Here is a 15457-nt window from a genome sequence, read left to right as displayed (position 1 = left end):
ACTTATAGTGTTTGATACAATTGTATATTATAATGAATTACTGAAGAAAAAAAAAATTAAACAGAGATGTGTTTGGTTAATCAATATTCCATCAGATGTACAGGTGAAGTTGACTCCTGCTACAGTGACTGAGGGACAGAATGTAACACTGACCTGTATCACATCCTGTCCTCTGACTGACAACCCCACCTACATCTGGTACAAGAAGACTGTAACCTCACCAAAAGCATCAGGACAGAGTTACAGCATCACCAACATCAGATCTGTGGACAGTGGAGAATATTACTGTGACATTCAGAATGAAATAGCATCTAGGAATTCTACAGCTCTGATAATATTTATATATATGTTCCTCAAAACATGTACCAAAATGACATACAGTATTTCAAAATATTTCAAGACATTACATTTTGTACACTTGTTCATGGATCTAAATTCTGTCTATCAAGATCACTTGGTGGAGCATAAATGAGTTTATATTTCATGTCCTCTCATAAATCAGTTTCCCACGGCCCCAAGGAAAAGGGTTTTGTGTGTTTATGTTGTGTGTTTTGTTGGTTTGCCTGTCCATGTGTTAAAGTGAATGTTGTGTTAAGACTTTATTCAGTTGTGAACACCTCTGTGACAAAGACACAACACTGAGCCTTCTGATAATGAGAACAACACTGTAATTTTTCTGTTACGGTTGATTTTAGGTTTAGGCTGTAAATTAGCGTCCCTCATGTTTGTGTTCACTGCCTTGAGGTTCACGCCAGAATGGTTATAAAAAAATGTGTGAGTTTGTGTCTAGAAATTAAGACACAGTTGAAGACCCAGACAGTATAATAGTATATTGGATAGTGTGTTCCATGTTAACTTTTTAAATGTAAAAGCTTTTCTTTTCTGACGTGATGGTCTGTTTGTCTTGAATGTTGATGTCATAAACAGGAAGGAAATGACAGTTCATCTGCTATTTGTGCCTTGACTCCTTATTATAAATATCAACTACAGATCTCACAGTTCCAGTCAGTTCCCATTCACTGACCATAAGTTGACTCAACAAGACCTCCCCCTTCACTTCCCTCTGTAAGTACACTTAGAAATGACTTGTTACTTTGTATTTTGGTTATTTCATCATATACTTAATCAACTGTGCTTTTTCTTTTACTTTATTACATTAATGTCTTGGTTACACATATGATGGTCAGTATGTGTAAAGAATCTCAGAGTAGGAGGGCTGATCTATAGTAGGATCCCAGAGGACACACTACAGTTACCTCAAATATTCCATCTGTCTGGATCCCCATAATGTACATAAGTCTTGTAATAAACTAACATCTAACCAGGCCTTCTGTTAGGGGATGATGGGTGGGTCTGACCCCAAGAGTCACATGGTCATTCCTGGTGCTAGGCAACAACCATGACCTTTATATATTATTCACTGAGCCTTACTTTAACCACAACTTAGATGTTGACCAGTTTGGTGTTTGAAAGTGGGTCAAAAGTGGGGTAATAAGACACCTTTACCCCCCCCCCATCTGGTTATAAAGTAAATAGAAACCATTGATATATGTGATACATGTGGTAGATTTCTGCCACCCCAGGTGTAAGAGCCAATTTAATGTTTCAATAGTTTGTATTTATTTCAGTATTATTTTGTATGTTTTCTGATGTATAATTTCTGTTCTGTTTCTTTAATGGTTACGCCCACTAGTGGACGGAAGGTTGATCTTGAAGTGAGTGCTTAGAAAAAGGGAGAAACAGTTTTTTTACCGTTTGGTCTGTCATTATGGATAAAACACGTGTTTAAGCATGTAAGGAAACACAAGTTAAAGGATTAACAAGTGAAATCTTAAGATAGGCTACAGAAGCCAACAGGATTTTGTATATTTTTATGTTTTGAATAAACTTGTTTACAGATTTTTGACTGACTTCTGTGACGAGTAAGAACACATTTTTCCTGCTACTATAAGTGAACCTAGGACTTTGCATCTTCACCAGGCTATTTGATTACAGCTGTCAACTTCCACTATATCATTTGGATAGGAGCTGTAACTGGATCTACTGCTCAGTTTTTAGGTTTAACTTCAACCTGGTGGTCAGTCTGTAGTTTGTAGTAGAGTCTGGTGGTCAGTCTGTAGTCTGTAGTACAGTCTGGTGGTCAGTCTGTAGTCTGTAGTATAGCCTGGTGGTCAGTCTGTAGTCTGTAGTACAGTCCGGAGGTCAGTCTGTAGTCTGTAGTATAGCCTGGTGGTCAGTCTGCAGTCTGTAGTACAGTCCGGTGGTCAGTCTGTAGTCTGTAGTATAGCCTGGTGGTCAGTCTGTAGTCTGTAGTACAGTCCGGTGGTCAGTCTGTAGTCTGTAGTATAGCCTGGTGGTCAGTCTGTAGTCTGTAATATATCCTGGTGGTCAGTCTTCATGCTTGGGTAGCTTTGGTTTACTCAGAATTCAACTTATCCTGCTACATTTGATGTTCTTTAAATAAATCAGCTTTAGGACCGTGAATGTCTGTAATATGTTTACAAATTATCAGATCGACTCAATTAGTGATTGTTTTTATGGTTGTTGTTGATGATGATGATGATGGTGAGAATGGTGATTATCACATTGTTGAATCCTTAATATTATTCTAGCATGCTTTAGCATGTTAGCTTTATAAGACAGATGCCAACAGCCATGCAACACATCACACATTAAAAACATACAGTGTTCTCAGACCACCATATCTACAATACAATATCAGTCTGGTTACTTTTCATTGCTGTGGTCCTGTACTCCATCTATAATTTACACCTAAATGTATCAGGTGTATTTATTCACCAGTAATACAGTAGAGGGAGTTGTGGTTGTAGAATCATATATGTTTAATTGAAAGTTAAATGTGCCTAGATAATGAGAACAACAGAAACATCTGTGTTTAGATTCACACTCTCCCAACCACAGGAATGAGAAATGTTTACATTGATCATTTGGCATGGGGTTTCTTGTGGAGATGTGATATGTGATCGGAAGAAACACCCTTCAATGTGTATAACCACAATACGTAACTGCTAGATTCTAACATTGTCTTATGTTACAGGGACTGAGATTACAAAATGTCCTTGAGTTCAACAGGAAGTGTGTTGGTGGTCTTCCACTGGTCCTTGACAGGTATGTTCTGTTTCATAATTTAATTGCATTAAATGCCTGTAATTCTAAGAAGCAGGATGATCTCTTACAACAGATTCCATCCGATGATTCTACTTATATTAGTCAAAAACAAAATGCTTTTTTCTCCCGCAAAACACACAACTTTTCTGCCTCGTTTTACTCTAGTTACTACTTGTTGCACCGTATATTTGTCAAACAATCGGAGCAGGGCTAAAGACGAGGTATTTCACATAGAGGAAGTTCTAAAATGAAAGAAATTACATGGAGAAACGCACATATTTGTTCAGTGGAAAAAGTACTAGTGTTCTGCCAGCAGCACTAATGATGATGTCATAATCATATTGTTATTACGTTCATCAAGTAGGCATCAGGTTACCGGGCTGTTATGGAACCCCAACTATGATTGGTTCAGGGGTGGACGGTAGACTCCATAATCTCTTTATGATGTTGATCTCGTTCATAAAGAGACGTTTTAGCATCGCCATGGCGCATTTAAAATATGACACTAAAAATATTGTGGTCCAAGTCATTTCTAGTGTTTTGACCAATCGCAATCCAGATCCTGAGTGACAGCTTGGATCAGACGGACTCATGATGTTGGTTCCCGGACCTAAAAAAGCCCCCCTGGAGCTTGGCTTCCTTATACTAAAAAGCCCCCCTGGAGCTTGGCTTCCTTATACTAAAAAGCCATGGTCAACGATTAAAATACAATAATTAAGTCAGAAGTGAAGTAAAGGTAGGAGGTCTGCAAAGCGAATACTGGAAAGTACACTAAACAAAATTATAAATGCAACACTTTTGTTTTTGCCCCCATTTATCATAAGCTAAACTCAAAGATCTAAGACTTTCTCTATGTACACAAAAGGCCTATTTCTCAAATATTGTTCACAAATCTGTCTAAATCAGTAAGTAAGCGCTTCACCTTTGCCGAGATAATCCATCCACCTCACAGGTGTGGCATATCAAGATGCTGATTAGACAGCATGGTTATTGAACAGGTGTGCCTTAGGCTGGCCACAATAAAAGGCCACTCTAAAAAGATATTTGAGTTCAGCTCTTGATAAATGGGGGCAATTACTAAAGTGTTGCATTTATAATTTTTTTCAGTGTATTTTCTAAAACAAAAATGTCTCTGTTACACCAAAAGTCAGCTGAGGCATTAAAAACTGAGCTGAATTGTTTCTCAGCCCCCATGAATCAGTTTTCTATAGACAGCGCAAATTATGTTGAGATCATGCCAATCTCGGCCCATGCAGTGAACGGCCCTATAGAATTAATCATCCCTGGTCATGGAGAACAGTATCTGGACTTGATTAAAACTTTACTACACCTGACCCTCAAAGTAACCAACATGGGACTAATATTGCAGAGGATTCCAATGTAGCTCTCATTAATTATCCTTTGGCGACCATCTTCTCCCAAGTGGATGTGACATGAGGGGATCGACTCATCAGCCAGAGCAGCTCCACCTACCCCTACAGAGACATTCTGGGGTGTTTACTGAATTACTCTGTAGATAAGTGTTATGGATTCCACTGACCTCACAGCCACTCCAATGGGAGCAAACAGAGGGTAATAGAGCATTCTGGGTACTCTAGAAATTCACAGAACCTTAAACTTTTGGGCCCAATGTTTTTTTCTTTCAAGAGGGTTTACTCCTAAATGCAATTGATTTAAGAGTCAAATTAACAAGAGCAAAAGAGGAATTTTGCCTGATGGCTGCAGCTTGCAGGGATTTTTGTCTAAAACTATCCTGTACTTATGTTGGTGCATCGCTTTTTGTGAAAAAGGTCTCTGTAACGTCTTTGTAATCAGAGTGGTTCTCCACCCACACATTCCCCACTAAATTCTACAGCATTGTCAATGTCACATCATATTACTAACTATCAAAACACCCACCCTGTCAACACCCTATAGGAAAGCACTTTCTAAACAAACAGCTGTTCAGAAACCTACAGAATAGCACTTTAAAAACGCTCACCCCTTCATCAACATTTTACATAATTCCATTGAAACCTCCATCCAATACTCCAGTAGAACAACCAGGAAAGCAGCTACCTATTTTTACTTGGTTTCATTCTAACTCTATTGTGTTGTGTGACTGTGTTTCAGTGGTACTGGGTCAGGGTGACTGGGATGTGACCTACTCCACTCAGAGTGAGGTGTTATGGAAGCCCAGGTTGCTTTGATAATGGCCTTTAGCTCTTCTGTGTTGTTGGGTCTAGTGTATCTCATTTTACTCTTGACAATAACCCATAGATTCTCTACAGGGTTCAGATCTGGCGAGTTGGATGGCCAATCAAGCACAGTAACCTTTGTTGTCTGACTGTGTTTCAGTGGTACTGGGTCAGGGTGACTGGGGTGTGACCTACTCCACTCAGAGTATCTGTGTCTTGAAGGGGTCAACAGTGGAGCTGAGCTGCACCTACAAGTATCCAAGTGGTCATAAAGTCACATCAACCTTCTGGTTCACTAGAAAATATACTGATGGGAATCCTGTGAACCTGAGTGATGACCCAGACTACAGAGGTCGTGTGACGTACCGTAGTGATGAGAAGAACAGACACACCCTGATAATCACAGACCTGAGAGAGACTGACTCAACTAAGTACGGGTTCGGATTTATTACAGATCAGCCTGGAGGGAAATGGATTGGCCAAACTGGAGTCGCCCTGTCTTTTCCAGGTATGTTTGAAATGAAATATATGATAGTCGCAACGTATCATGTATATTTCTATAAAGACTGTGTTGGAAATGTAGATTCACCAAAAGGTACTCAGGCAGGCAATTCAGAGGCCCGGTCTCATTACACAACATCAGTTTTATTGAGTTCTTGCAAGCAAAGACAGTGAAACGTGTAACTCTAAAGTGCATCTCAGAAGGCCATTCTCTAATACAGCTAATAGGACATGATAAAAACATTTCATAACAGTCACACTTCAACAAGACAAGTTTTATCTGGTTAAAGACAGTTCTTCTTAAAACATCCATCCATCAATCAATCAAATGTATTTATGAAGCCCTTTTTATAACAGCAGTTGTCACAAAGTGCTTTTACAGAAACACCCGGCCTTAAACCCCAAAGAGCAAACAACCGTAGTGATGAATTTCAGTGGCTAGGAAAAATTCCCTAAGAAGGCTGAAATTTAGGAAGAAACCTAGAGAGGACCCTGGCTCAGAGGGGTGACCAGTCCTCTTCTGGCTGTGCCGGGTGAAATATTAAGAGTCTAATTGGAATAATTAACAAATGCATGTGGGCTAAATCCAGAGTCGATTAAAATTTAGATCTGGTCAGAAGCATGACCAGATGGACAAGGACAGGGACAACATGGGGGAGGTGTCAGCACAGTGGCAGCCGAAATCGTCAGGTATCGTCTTGATCTGCAACACAACCAGGAGGACTTTGGACAGGGACAGCAACGGGCCCCAGAAACCCGGTACTCCGCAGGTGTGGACAAGGACCTCATGTCCTCGCAGTGTCCTCCAAGTGTAAAACGGGAGGAGACTGAGAAAATTCAGAAAATGCATTCCTCATTTCAACAAGGGTTTATAGTGGAGAAGGATAACCCAGTGGAGAAGGACAACTGACCCTACTCCCCCAGCACAATAATATAGCAGCGTAAGACCTTGTCCAACCAGTGGTTACAGATTTTACAGCTGCCGGCCCCATGTTACTTTGTTAAACTTTACCAGAACAACATGTATTGCTTCTCATGGGAAAAAACTCAGTACTTTTCCATCAGCAAAGTCAGAACCTATTTAAACATCATTGTTGCTATGCAGACCAATCAGTTGTACACCTTTCTAGTAATAACATAACAATCTAGTAATAACATAACACTCTAGTAATAATAAAACACTATGGTAATAACATAACACTCTAGTAATAACATTACACTACCACCTTTAACATTCTAACAACCCTTAATGTCAATTCTGTAATTTCTTTATGTTAAGAAATTACAGAATGAACCATGGAAATAAGATTTAGACCCTGTAAACAACAAGGTCATTTTTGACATCATCATCCTAATAGTTAGTGAATGGAAACAGGTCAGGTTTGATCCTGGGTCACCATGGAAATAAGATTGGACCAACACTTGTAATGAAACCTTAGAAGGACATGCTTTTATTAGACACGATGACATCATGCTGCAAACATGCAAAAAGACATTCATTAGGACATCATCTATTCACATGGTTGGGAATTAATGTGAGTAGAGGAACATAATGTTCCTTCCTGTGTACAAATGTGTCCAGTACCATTTACTAAATTAACAGACTGGTTTAGTCATGACATGACAATCACCATCTGGGGGGCAATTATCCAGGAGGGAAGAAATGTGTTTTCCATAACAGTAATAATGTCCATAATAAGATCCAGTTCAATTAGTAGAAACAGTTCTATTAGAGGTTATGTAACACAGGATTATGTTCCACTGTTGTGTTCTAATGATACATTACAACATAGAGTTACAGCATGTTGTTTATTAACCAGGTCTTCAGGTGGTGGTGACTGGTGGATATATGAAGAATCTGACCTGTAGAACCACCTGTCCTCCACCTATTAACCCCAACACCACCTACATCTGGTACAAGAACGGACAACAGATAGATGAGAGCTCCTCCCCCCAGTACAAAGACCCAATCTACATTCACTATAAAGACAGTTATTCCTGTTCTGTTAAAGGTCATGAGGATCTCCACTCTCCTACAGTGTGTGAGTGTTTATTTAATACTGGAACACTGAGTCAGATACAGGAGAGTCAGATACAGAGGGAGTCAGATACAGAGGGAGTGTTGTGGACATTTCTTTATACAATGTATTCACACTGAGTAAAGGACTGAGTCCCACTGTTAAGATAGGTACAGGAATGTGGGGGATCTGGTATTTGCATAGGGGGCATCTATTGTCTGTCCAGATGCAGATCAATGGGTTTTAGGACAGGATAGGAGAAGATATACAACAGGGGGAGTAAGGTCAGTTGGCCCCTTTGGGTAAACACTACAGTAAACATTATGGCAGGAAGGATAAGGTGGGGGAAGATAGCATTTGACTTGTGTGATAGAACAAAGGGAAAGGTGTTTGATTGACATAAGACAGATGGTAGCATCTTACCACACCCCTTTTCCTATGTAATAAATACTGTCGAAATGATGTTTTTATTTAGAAACTATTCACTGTTACTTTGTAGCCTGTATACTTTCTCCTTGCAAGCACGATTAAATGGATTTCTCCTGTCTTACCTACCATTTTCATACAACTATTTGGATTTTAGAAATTGCCATCACAAGAGTCAGATACAGAGGGAGTCAGGTACAGTGGAGTCAGTTACAGGAAAGTCAGATACAGGAGAGTCAGGTACAGGGACCAAGTAGACTGGAGACTCTGACCATCTCGGGTGTAGAAAGTCTGGAGGGAGATACTGATAGTGTAGGTGTGGGTGACGTAGCTGTGGTTATGACCAATATATTGTGTTAAAACCTTATAACCTCTGCGTGTTGGTTTCATAAGATATTTTGATGACATAAGAATGTATAGAAATAACTAAGACATTGTTGTCTTATGTCACTGTGTTTCAGGTGTTCAGGGTCAGGCCTGTAACAGAGTGACTTACACCAAGAGGAGAATCTGTGTCTTGAAGGGGTCATCAGTGGACATATCCTGTACTTATGTTGGTTATTATAATGTCACATCATCACTGTGGTTTAGTCCTAAACAGAGTGGTAGGTGGAGGGATAAGTTGATCCCTGAGGACCTAACCACAGACCCAGGGTATGCAGGTCGGGTGGAGTATCCTGACCAAGAGAGTACAATATACAGAGGTACCTCCACCCTGAGAATCACAGATCTGAGAGAGGAGGACTCAGCTGAGTATCGATTCACTTTTAAAACAGACATCTTTGGATGGGGTCATGATCTCCCTGGAACAACTCTGACTGTCTCAGGTAAAACTGAACTTAGTGTTTGATACAACTGTGTATCAAGATTAATAACCTTAAAAAATATAATCTGTAAAATAATCTGTGAAAATGTGATATGTGAAGATTGGTTTTAAAACACACAAAATATTTGAAATGGAGCATAGTCTCCTTGGAACAACTCTGACTGTCAAAGGTAAAACTGAACAAAGTATGTAAACTCATTGATTTATATTTGTTGGGTGATTTATTTTCAAACCCCCCTTAATGATGAAAAAAATTACGAGTACCGTGACGTCGCCCGGTATGGCGCAGCCGGGGCCCCACCCTGGAGCCAGGCCCGGGGTTGGGGCTCGTATGCGAGCGCCTGGTGGCCGGGCCTTCCCCCATGGGGCCCGGCCGGGCTCAGCCTGAGCGGGCGACGTGGGGCCGCCCTCCCGTGGGCTCACCACCCACAGGAGGGACCATAAGGGGCCGGTGCGAAGAGGATCGGGCGGCAGTCGAAGGCAGGGGCCTAGACAACCCGATCTCTGGACACGGAAACTAGCTCTAGGGACATGGAATGTCACCTCGCTGGCGGGGAAGGAGCCTGAGTTAGTGCGTGAGGTTGAGAGGTTCCGATTAGAGGTAGTCGGGATCACCTCTACGCACGGCTTGGGCTCTGGAACCACACTCCTTGAGAGAGGATGGACTCTTCACCACTCTGGAGTTGCCCATGGTGAGAGGCGGCGGGCTGATGTGGGTTTGCTTATAGCTCCCCAGCTCTGCCGCCAAGTGTTGGAGTTTACCCCGGTGAACGAGAGGGTCGTTTCCCTGCGAGAGGGTCGTTTCCCTGCGGATAGGTCTCTCACTGTTGTTTGTGCCTACGGGCCGAACAGCAGTGCAGAGTACCCGACCTTCTTGGAGTCTCTGGGAGGGCTGCTGGAAAGTGCTCCGACTGGGGACTCCATCGTTCTACTGGGGGACAACGACAGTGACACCTGGAGGGGCGTGATTGGGAGGAACGGCCCCCCTGATCTGAACCCGAGTGGTGTTCAGTTATTGGACTTCTGTGCTAGTCACAGTTTGTCCATAACGAACACCATGTTCAAGCATAAGGGTGTCCATCAGTGCACGTGGCACCAGGACACCCTAGGCCGCAGGTCGATGATCGACTTTGTTGTCGTCTCATCTGACCTGCGGTCGTATGTCTTGGACACTCGGGTGAAGAGAGGGGCGGAGCTGTCAACTGATCACCACCTGGTGGTGAGTTGGATCCGATGGCGGGGGAGAAAGCGAGACAGACTCGGCAGGCCCAAGCGTACTGTAAGGGTCTGCTGGGAACGTCTGGCCGAGTCTCCTGTCAGAGAGATCTTTAACTCCCACCTCCGGCAGAGCTTCGACTGGATCCCGAGGGAGGCTGGAGATATTGAGTCCGAGTGGACCATGTTCTCCACCGCCATTGTCGAAGCGGCCGCTCGGAGCTGTGGCCGTAAGGTCTCCGGTGCCTGTCGAGGCGGCAATCCCCGAACCCGGTGGTGGACACCGGAAGTAAGGGATGCCGTCAAGCTGAAGAAGGAGTCCTATCAGGCCTGGTTGGCTTGTGGGACTCCTGACGCAGCTGACGGGTACCGACAGGCCAAACGGGCTGCAGTCCGGGTGGTTGTGGAGGCAAAAACTCGGGCCTGGGAGGAGTTCGGTGAGGCCATGGAGAAGGACTATCGGCTGGCCTCGAAGAGATTCTGGCAAACCATCCGGCGCCTCAGGAGAGGGAAACAGTGCCCTACCAACGCTGTTTACAGTAGAGGTGTCGTCAGGCGGTGGAAGGAATACTTCGAGGATCTCCTCAATCCCGCTGTCACTTCTTCCATTGAGGAAGCAGAGGATGAGGGCTCAGAGGTGGACTCGTCCATCACCCGGGCTGAAGTCACTGAGGTGGTCAAGAAACTCCTCGGTGGCAAGGCACCGGGGGTGGATGAGATCCACCCTGAGTACCTCAAGTCTCTGGATGTTGTGGGGCTGTCTTGGTTGACACGCCTGTGCAACATCGCGTGGCGGTCGGGGACAGTGCCTCTGGGATGGCAGACCGGGGTGGTGGTCCCTCTTTTTAAGAAGGGGGACCGGAGGGTGTGTTCCAACTATAGGGGGATCACACTTCTCAGCCTCCCCGGGAAAGTCTATGCCAGGGTTCTGGAGAGGAGAATACGGCCGATAGTAGAACCTCGGATTCAGGAGGAACAGTGTGGTTTTCGTCCGGGCCGTGGAACACTGGACCAGCTCTATACCCTCTACGGGGTGTTGGAGGGTTCATGGGAGTTTGCCCAACCAATCCACATGTGTTTTGTGGATTTGGAGAAGGCATTTGACTGTGTCCCTCGCGGCATCTTGTGGAGGGTGCTTGGGGAATATGGGGTCCTGGGTCCTTTGCTAAGGGCTGTCAGGTCCCTGTACAACCGAAGCAGGAGCTTGGTCCGCATTGCCGGCAGTAAGTCAGACTTGTTCCCAGTGCATGTTGGACTCCGGCAAGGCTGCCTTTTGTCACCGGTTCTGTTCGTAATTTTTATGGACAGAATTTCTAGGCGCAGCCAGGGGCCGGAGGGTGTCAGGTTTGGGGACCACACAATTTCGTCTCTGCTCTTTGCAGATGATGTTGTCGTGTTGGCCCCTTCTAACCAGGACCTTCAGCATGCGCTGGGACGGTTTGCAGCCGAGTGTGAAGCGGTGGGGATGAAAATCAGTACCTCCAAATCCGAGGCCATGGTCCTCAGTCGGAAAAGGGTGGCTTGCCCACTTCAGGTTGGTGGAGAGTGCCTGCCTCAAGTGGAGGAGTTTAAGTATCTAGGGGTCTTGTTCACGAGTGAGGGAAGGATGGAACGGGAGATTGACAGACGGATCGGTGCAGCTTCTGCAGTAATGCGGTCGATGTATCGATCTGTCGTGGTGAAGAAAGAGCTGAGCCGCAAGGCGAAGCTCTCGATTTACCAGTCAATCTACGTTCCTACTCTCACCTATGGTCATGAGCTTTGGGTCATGACCGAAAGGACAAGATCCCGGATACAGGCGGCCGAAATGTGCTTTCTCCGCAGGGTGGCCGGGCGATCCCTTAGAGATAGGGTGAGAAGCTCGGTCACCCGGGAGGAGCTCAGAGTAGAGCCGCTGCTCCTCCACATCGAGAGGGGTCAGCTGAGGTGGCTTGGGCATCTTTTTCGGATGCCTCCGGAACGCCTTCCTGGGAAGGTGTTCCGGTCCCGTCCCACCGGGAGGAGACCCCGGGGAAGACCTAGGACACGCTGGAGGGACTATGTCTCCCGGCTGGCCTGGGAACGCCTCGGTGTCCCCCCGGAAGAGCTGGAGGAAGTGTCTGGGGAGAGGGAAGTCTGGGCATCCCTGCTTAGACTGCTGCCCCCGCGACCCGGCCCCGGATAAGCGGAAGAAGATGTAATGGGTGATTTATTTTTATTTTCTCTATAATAGTTAATTCTGTATTCAGATGTACAGGTGAAGATGACTCCTGTTACAGTGACTGAGGGACAGAATGTAGCACTGACCTGTATCACATCCTGTCCTCTGACACACAACCCCACCTACATCTGGTACAAGAAGACTGTAACCTCACCAAAAGCATCAGGACAGAGTTACAGCATCACTAACATCACATCTGAGGACAGTGGAGAATATTACTGTGAGGTCAGGAATGGAAGAGGATCTATGTACTCTTCAGCTCTGATGGTCACTTTTGCAGGTAACATTTAATCCATAATGTTCAATATAAAATGACATGTTTCAAGATAATCTGATCTTTATACTTTCTCTAATTACAATTTAGTTTATACATGTATGGGTTGTCCTGGGTAATCCCTTAACAAGTAGTTCTTTCACATTCTGTACTACTGACTGTATATTCATTAACTTATTGTTCATTACAACATGTTATGTATTCCTATCATCCACATTGTATTTTAGGGAAACAGACATCAGTTCTGACTGCATCTGTAGGAATCACAGTGGTTGTTCTGGTTCTCATCCTCTGTCTCTCTGGATACATCTGCTTCAGGAGAGGAGACATTTATGTTTTTGAAACCAAATTTCACATTTACACTCAGATGTAATGAAGTTATGAATTATTTTTGTGCAAAGAAAGAAGGCCTCCAAATCCATGTCCTCTGACAAAAGAGACAATGAAGAAAATGGACAGGTCAGAAAGGTTTAATAGATTAATATATTTTGAAATCAGGGGTGATTTCATTACACGTTCTATCTCACCTCTCTCTCTCTTTCTCTCTCCAGAGTGTCCATCCTGATCCTAACAGTGACATGTACACAACTCTGAACATGAGGAACAGATCCCCTGAATATGACACGCTGGTAGTAAATACATTATCATGCATTATTAACATGTCTTTGAGTTTTGAGATTTTGATGACAGAAAACAGACATGTAACTGTTGTTTCATAACACTCAGGTATTCTCCCTCTCTACATTTCTCTCCCTCCCTCCCCCACAGAGTGTCCATCCTGATACTAACAGTGACATGTACTCATCTCTGAACATGAAGACCAGGTCACCTGACTATGACACCCTGGTAGTGAGTATTGTCATGTTTCCTCTTCTATATCAACATTGGACCAACAACTCCAAGTGAGAGAGTCTGTGTGAGTTTGAGTGTTTGTTTGCACATGGTTGTTTCAGTGGCGTGTTGTGGTGTTTTATGAAGTGTTTCTTTCAGACTATGAGTCACCCAGATACACACTGAGTGTTCTGATTAATGAGAACTGAAGAGAACCACCAGAGAATTTGGAAGGAAGAGAACCACCACAGAACTGGCATCATATTCAAAGCTAGTTTTAACATGGGGATAGGTATGTGGGTAATACCTTTCTTCTTCTACTACCTTTTGTATCAGTGAACAAATGAAAGAGGTGAATACTATAACACAGGTTTTGTTTCACAGGTGTCCTCAATTAAACTATATGGTCCATGATATGTTTAAAACTTTATTTCCTGATTCTCCCAAGATGTGGTTACCGTATAATGTGTTGTCCTATCAGAACCTAATACTGTGATCAACTTCTCTAAAGTGTGATAAACTGGATTCTGTTTGTGGGTTTCCTGAGGATCAATCAGAACCGGGAATCAGTGACAAACACAGCATTCCTGTATTAGACAAATTACAGGCCTTCTGAGTAATGACTTGTCATCTATTTACTTTAAGTGAAAATGACAGGACTCTAACTACGACTGTATGAAATATACAAACCCGATTCCAAAAAAGTTGGGACACTGTACAAATTTCATAAACTTATATTTAATTCACCATATAATATAGATAACATATTGAAAGTTGAAATAGAGACATTTTGTAATGTCATGCCAAATATGGGCTCATTTTGGATTTCATGACAGCTACACATTCCAAAAAAGTTGGGACAGGTAGCAATAAGAGGCCGGAAAAGTTAAATGTACAGATAAGGAACAGCTGGAGGACCAATTTGCAACGTATTATGTCAATTGGCAACATGATTGGGTATAAAAAGAGCCTCTCAGAGTGGCAGTGTCTCTCAGAAGTCAAGATGGGCAGAGGATCACCAATTCCCCCAATGCTGCGGCGAAGAAATAGTGGAGCAATATCAGAAAGGTGTTTCTCAGAGAAAAATTGCAAAGAGTTGGAAGTTATCATCATTTACAGTGCATAATATCATCCAAAGATTCAGAGGATCTGGAACAATCTCTGTGCGTAAGGGTCAAGTCCGGAAAACCATACTGGATGTCCGTGATCTTCGGGCCCTCAGACAGCACTGCATCACATACAGGAATGGTACTGTAATGGAAATCACAACATGGACTCAGGAATACTTCCAGAAAACATTGTCGGTGAACACAATCCACCGTGCCATTCGCCGTTGCCAGCTAAAACTCTATAGGTCAAAAAAAAAGTGGTATCTAAACAAGATCCAGAAGCACAGGCATTTTCTCTGGGCCAAGGATCATTTAAAATGGACTGTGGCAAAGAGGAAAAGTGTTCTGTGGTCAGACAAATCAAAATTTGAAGTTCATTTTGGAAAACTGGGACGCCATGTCATCCGGACTAAATAGGACAAGGACAACCCAAGTTGTTATCAGCGCTCAGTTCAGAAGCCTGCATCTCTGATGGTATGGGGTTGAATGAGTGTGTGTGGCATGGGCAGCCTACACATCTGGAAAGGGCTGACAGTTATTTCCAAGTTCTAGAACAACATATGCTCCCATCCAGACGTTGTCTCTTTCAGGGAAGTCCTTGCATTTTCCAACATGACAATGCCAGACCACATACTGCATCAATTACAATGTCATGGCTGCATAGAAGAAGAATCCGGCTACTGAAATGGCCAGCCTGCACTCCAGATCTTTCACCCATAGAAAACATTTGGCGCATCATAAAGAGGAAGGT

The 15457-nt window shown here is 43.5% G+C and overlaps 1 protein-coding gene across 7 annotated transcripts in view; it reads left to right on the top strand.

The window, feature by feature from the left end:
- The first annotated feature begins 227 nt into the window (after positions 1-227).
- The window catches only part of LOC105007993 (sialoadhesin-like), a 91195-nt gene continuing 75965 nt past the window's right edge, over positions 228-15457 (top strand). For 2 of the 7 annotated variants that reach the window (XR_004576161.1, XR_004576162.1), the window contains exons 1-10: positions 230-1065; positions 3059-3129; positions 5467-5814; positions 7628-7849; positions 8713-9078; positions 12521-12772; positions 12994-13225; positions 13318-13395; positions 13535-13615; positions 13757-13889. Coding sequence is in view for 2 of the 7 variants with exons in the window: in XM_034294310.1 (XP_034150201.1) it covers positions 3075-3129; positions 5467-5814; positions 7628-7849 (625 nt within the window). In the remaining 5 variants the exon portion in view is untranslated. Of the gene's footprint in view, positions 1066-3058; positions 3130-5466; positions 5815-7627; positions 7850-8712; positions 9079-12520; positions 12773-12993; positions 13226-13317; positions 13396-13534; positions 13616-13744; positions 14346-15457 lie in introns of those variants that run through there. The other 5 variants (XR_004576160.1, XR_004576163.1, XR_004576164.1 and 2 more) reach the window with 5 other exon arrangements.

Source organism: Esox lucius, chromosome 9 (genome assembly GCF_011004845.1).
Source record: "Esox lucius isolate fEsoLuc1 chromosome 9, fEsoLuc1.pri, whole genome shotgun sequence".
NCBI classification, from domain to species: domain Eukaryota; kingdom Metazoa; phylum Chordata; class Actinopteri; order Esociformes; family Esocidae; genus Esox; species Esox lucius.
This window is presented reverse-complemented; position numbering and strand designations above follow the sequence as displayed.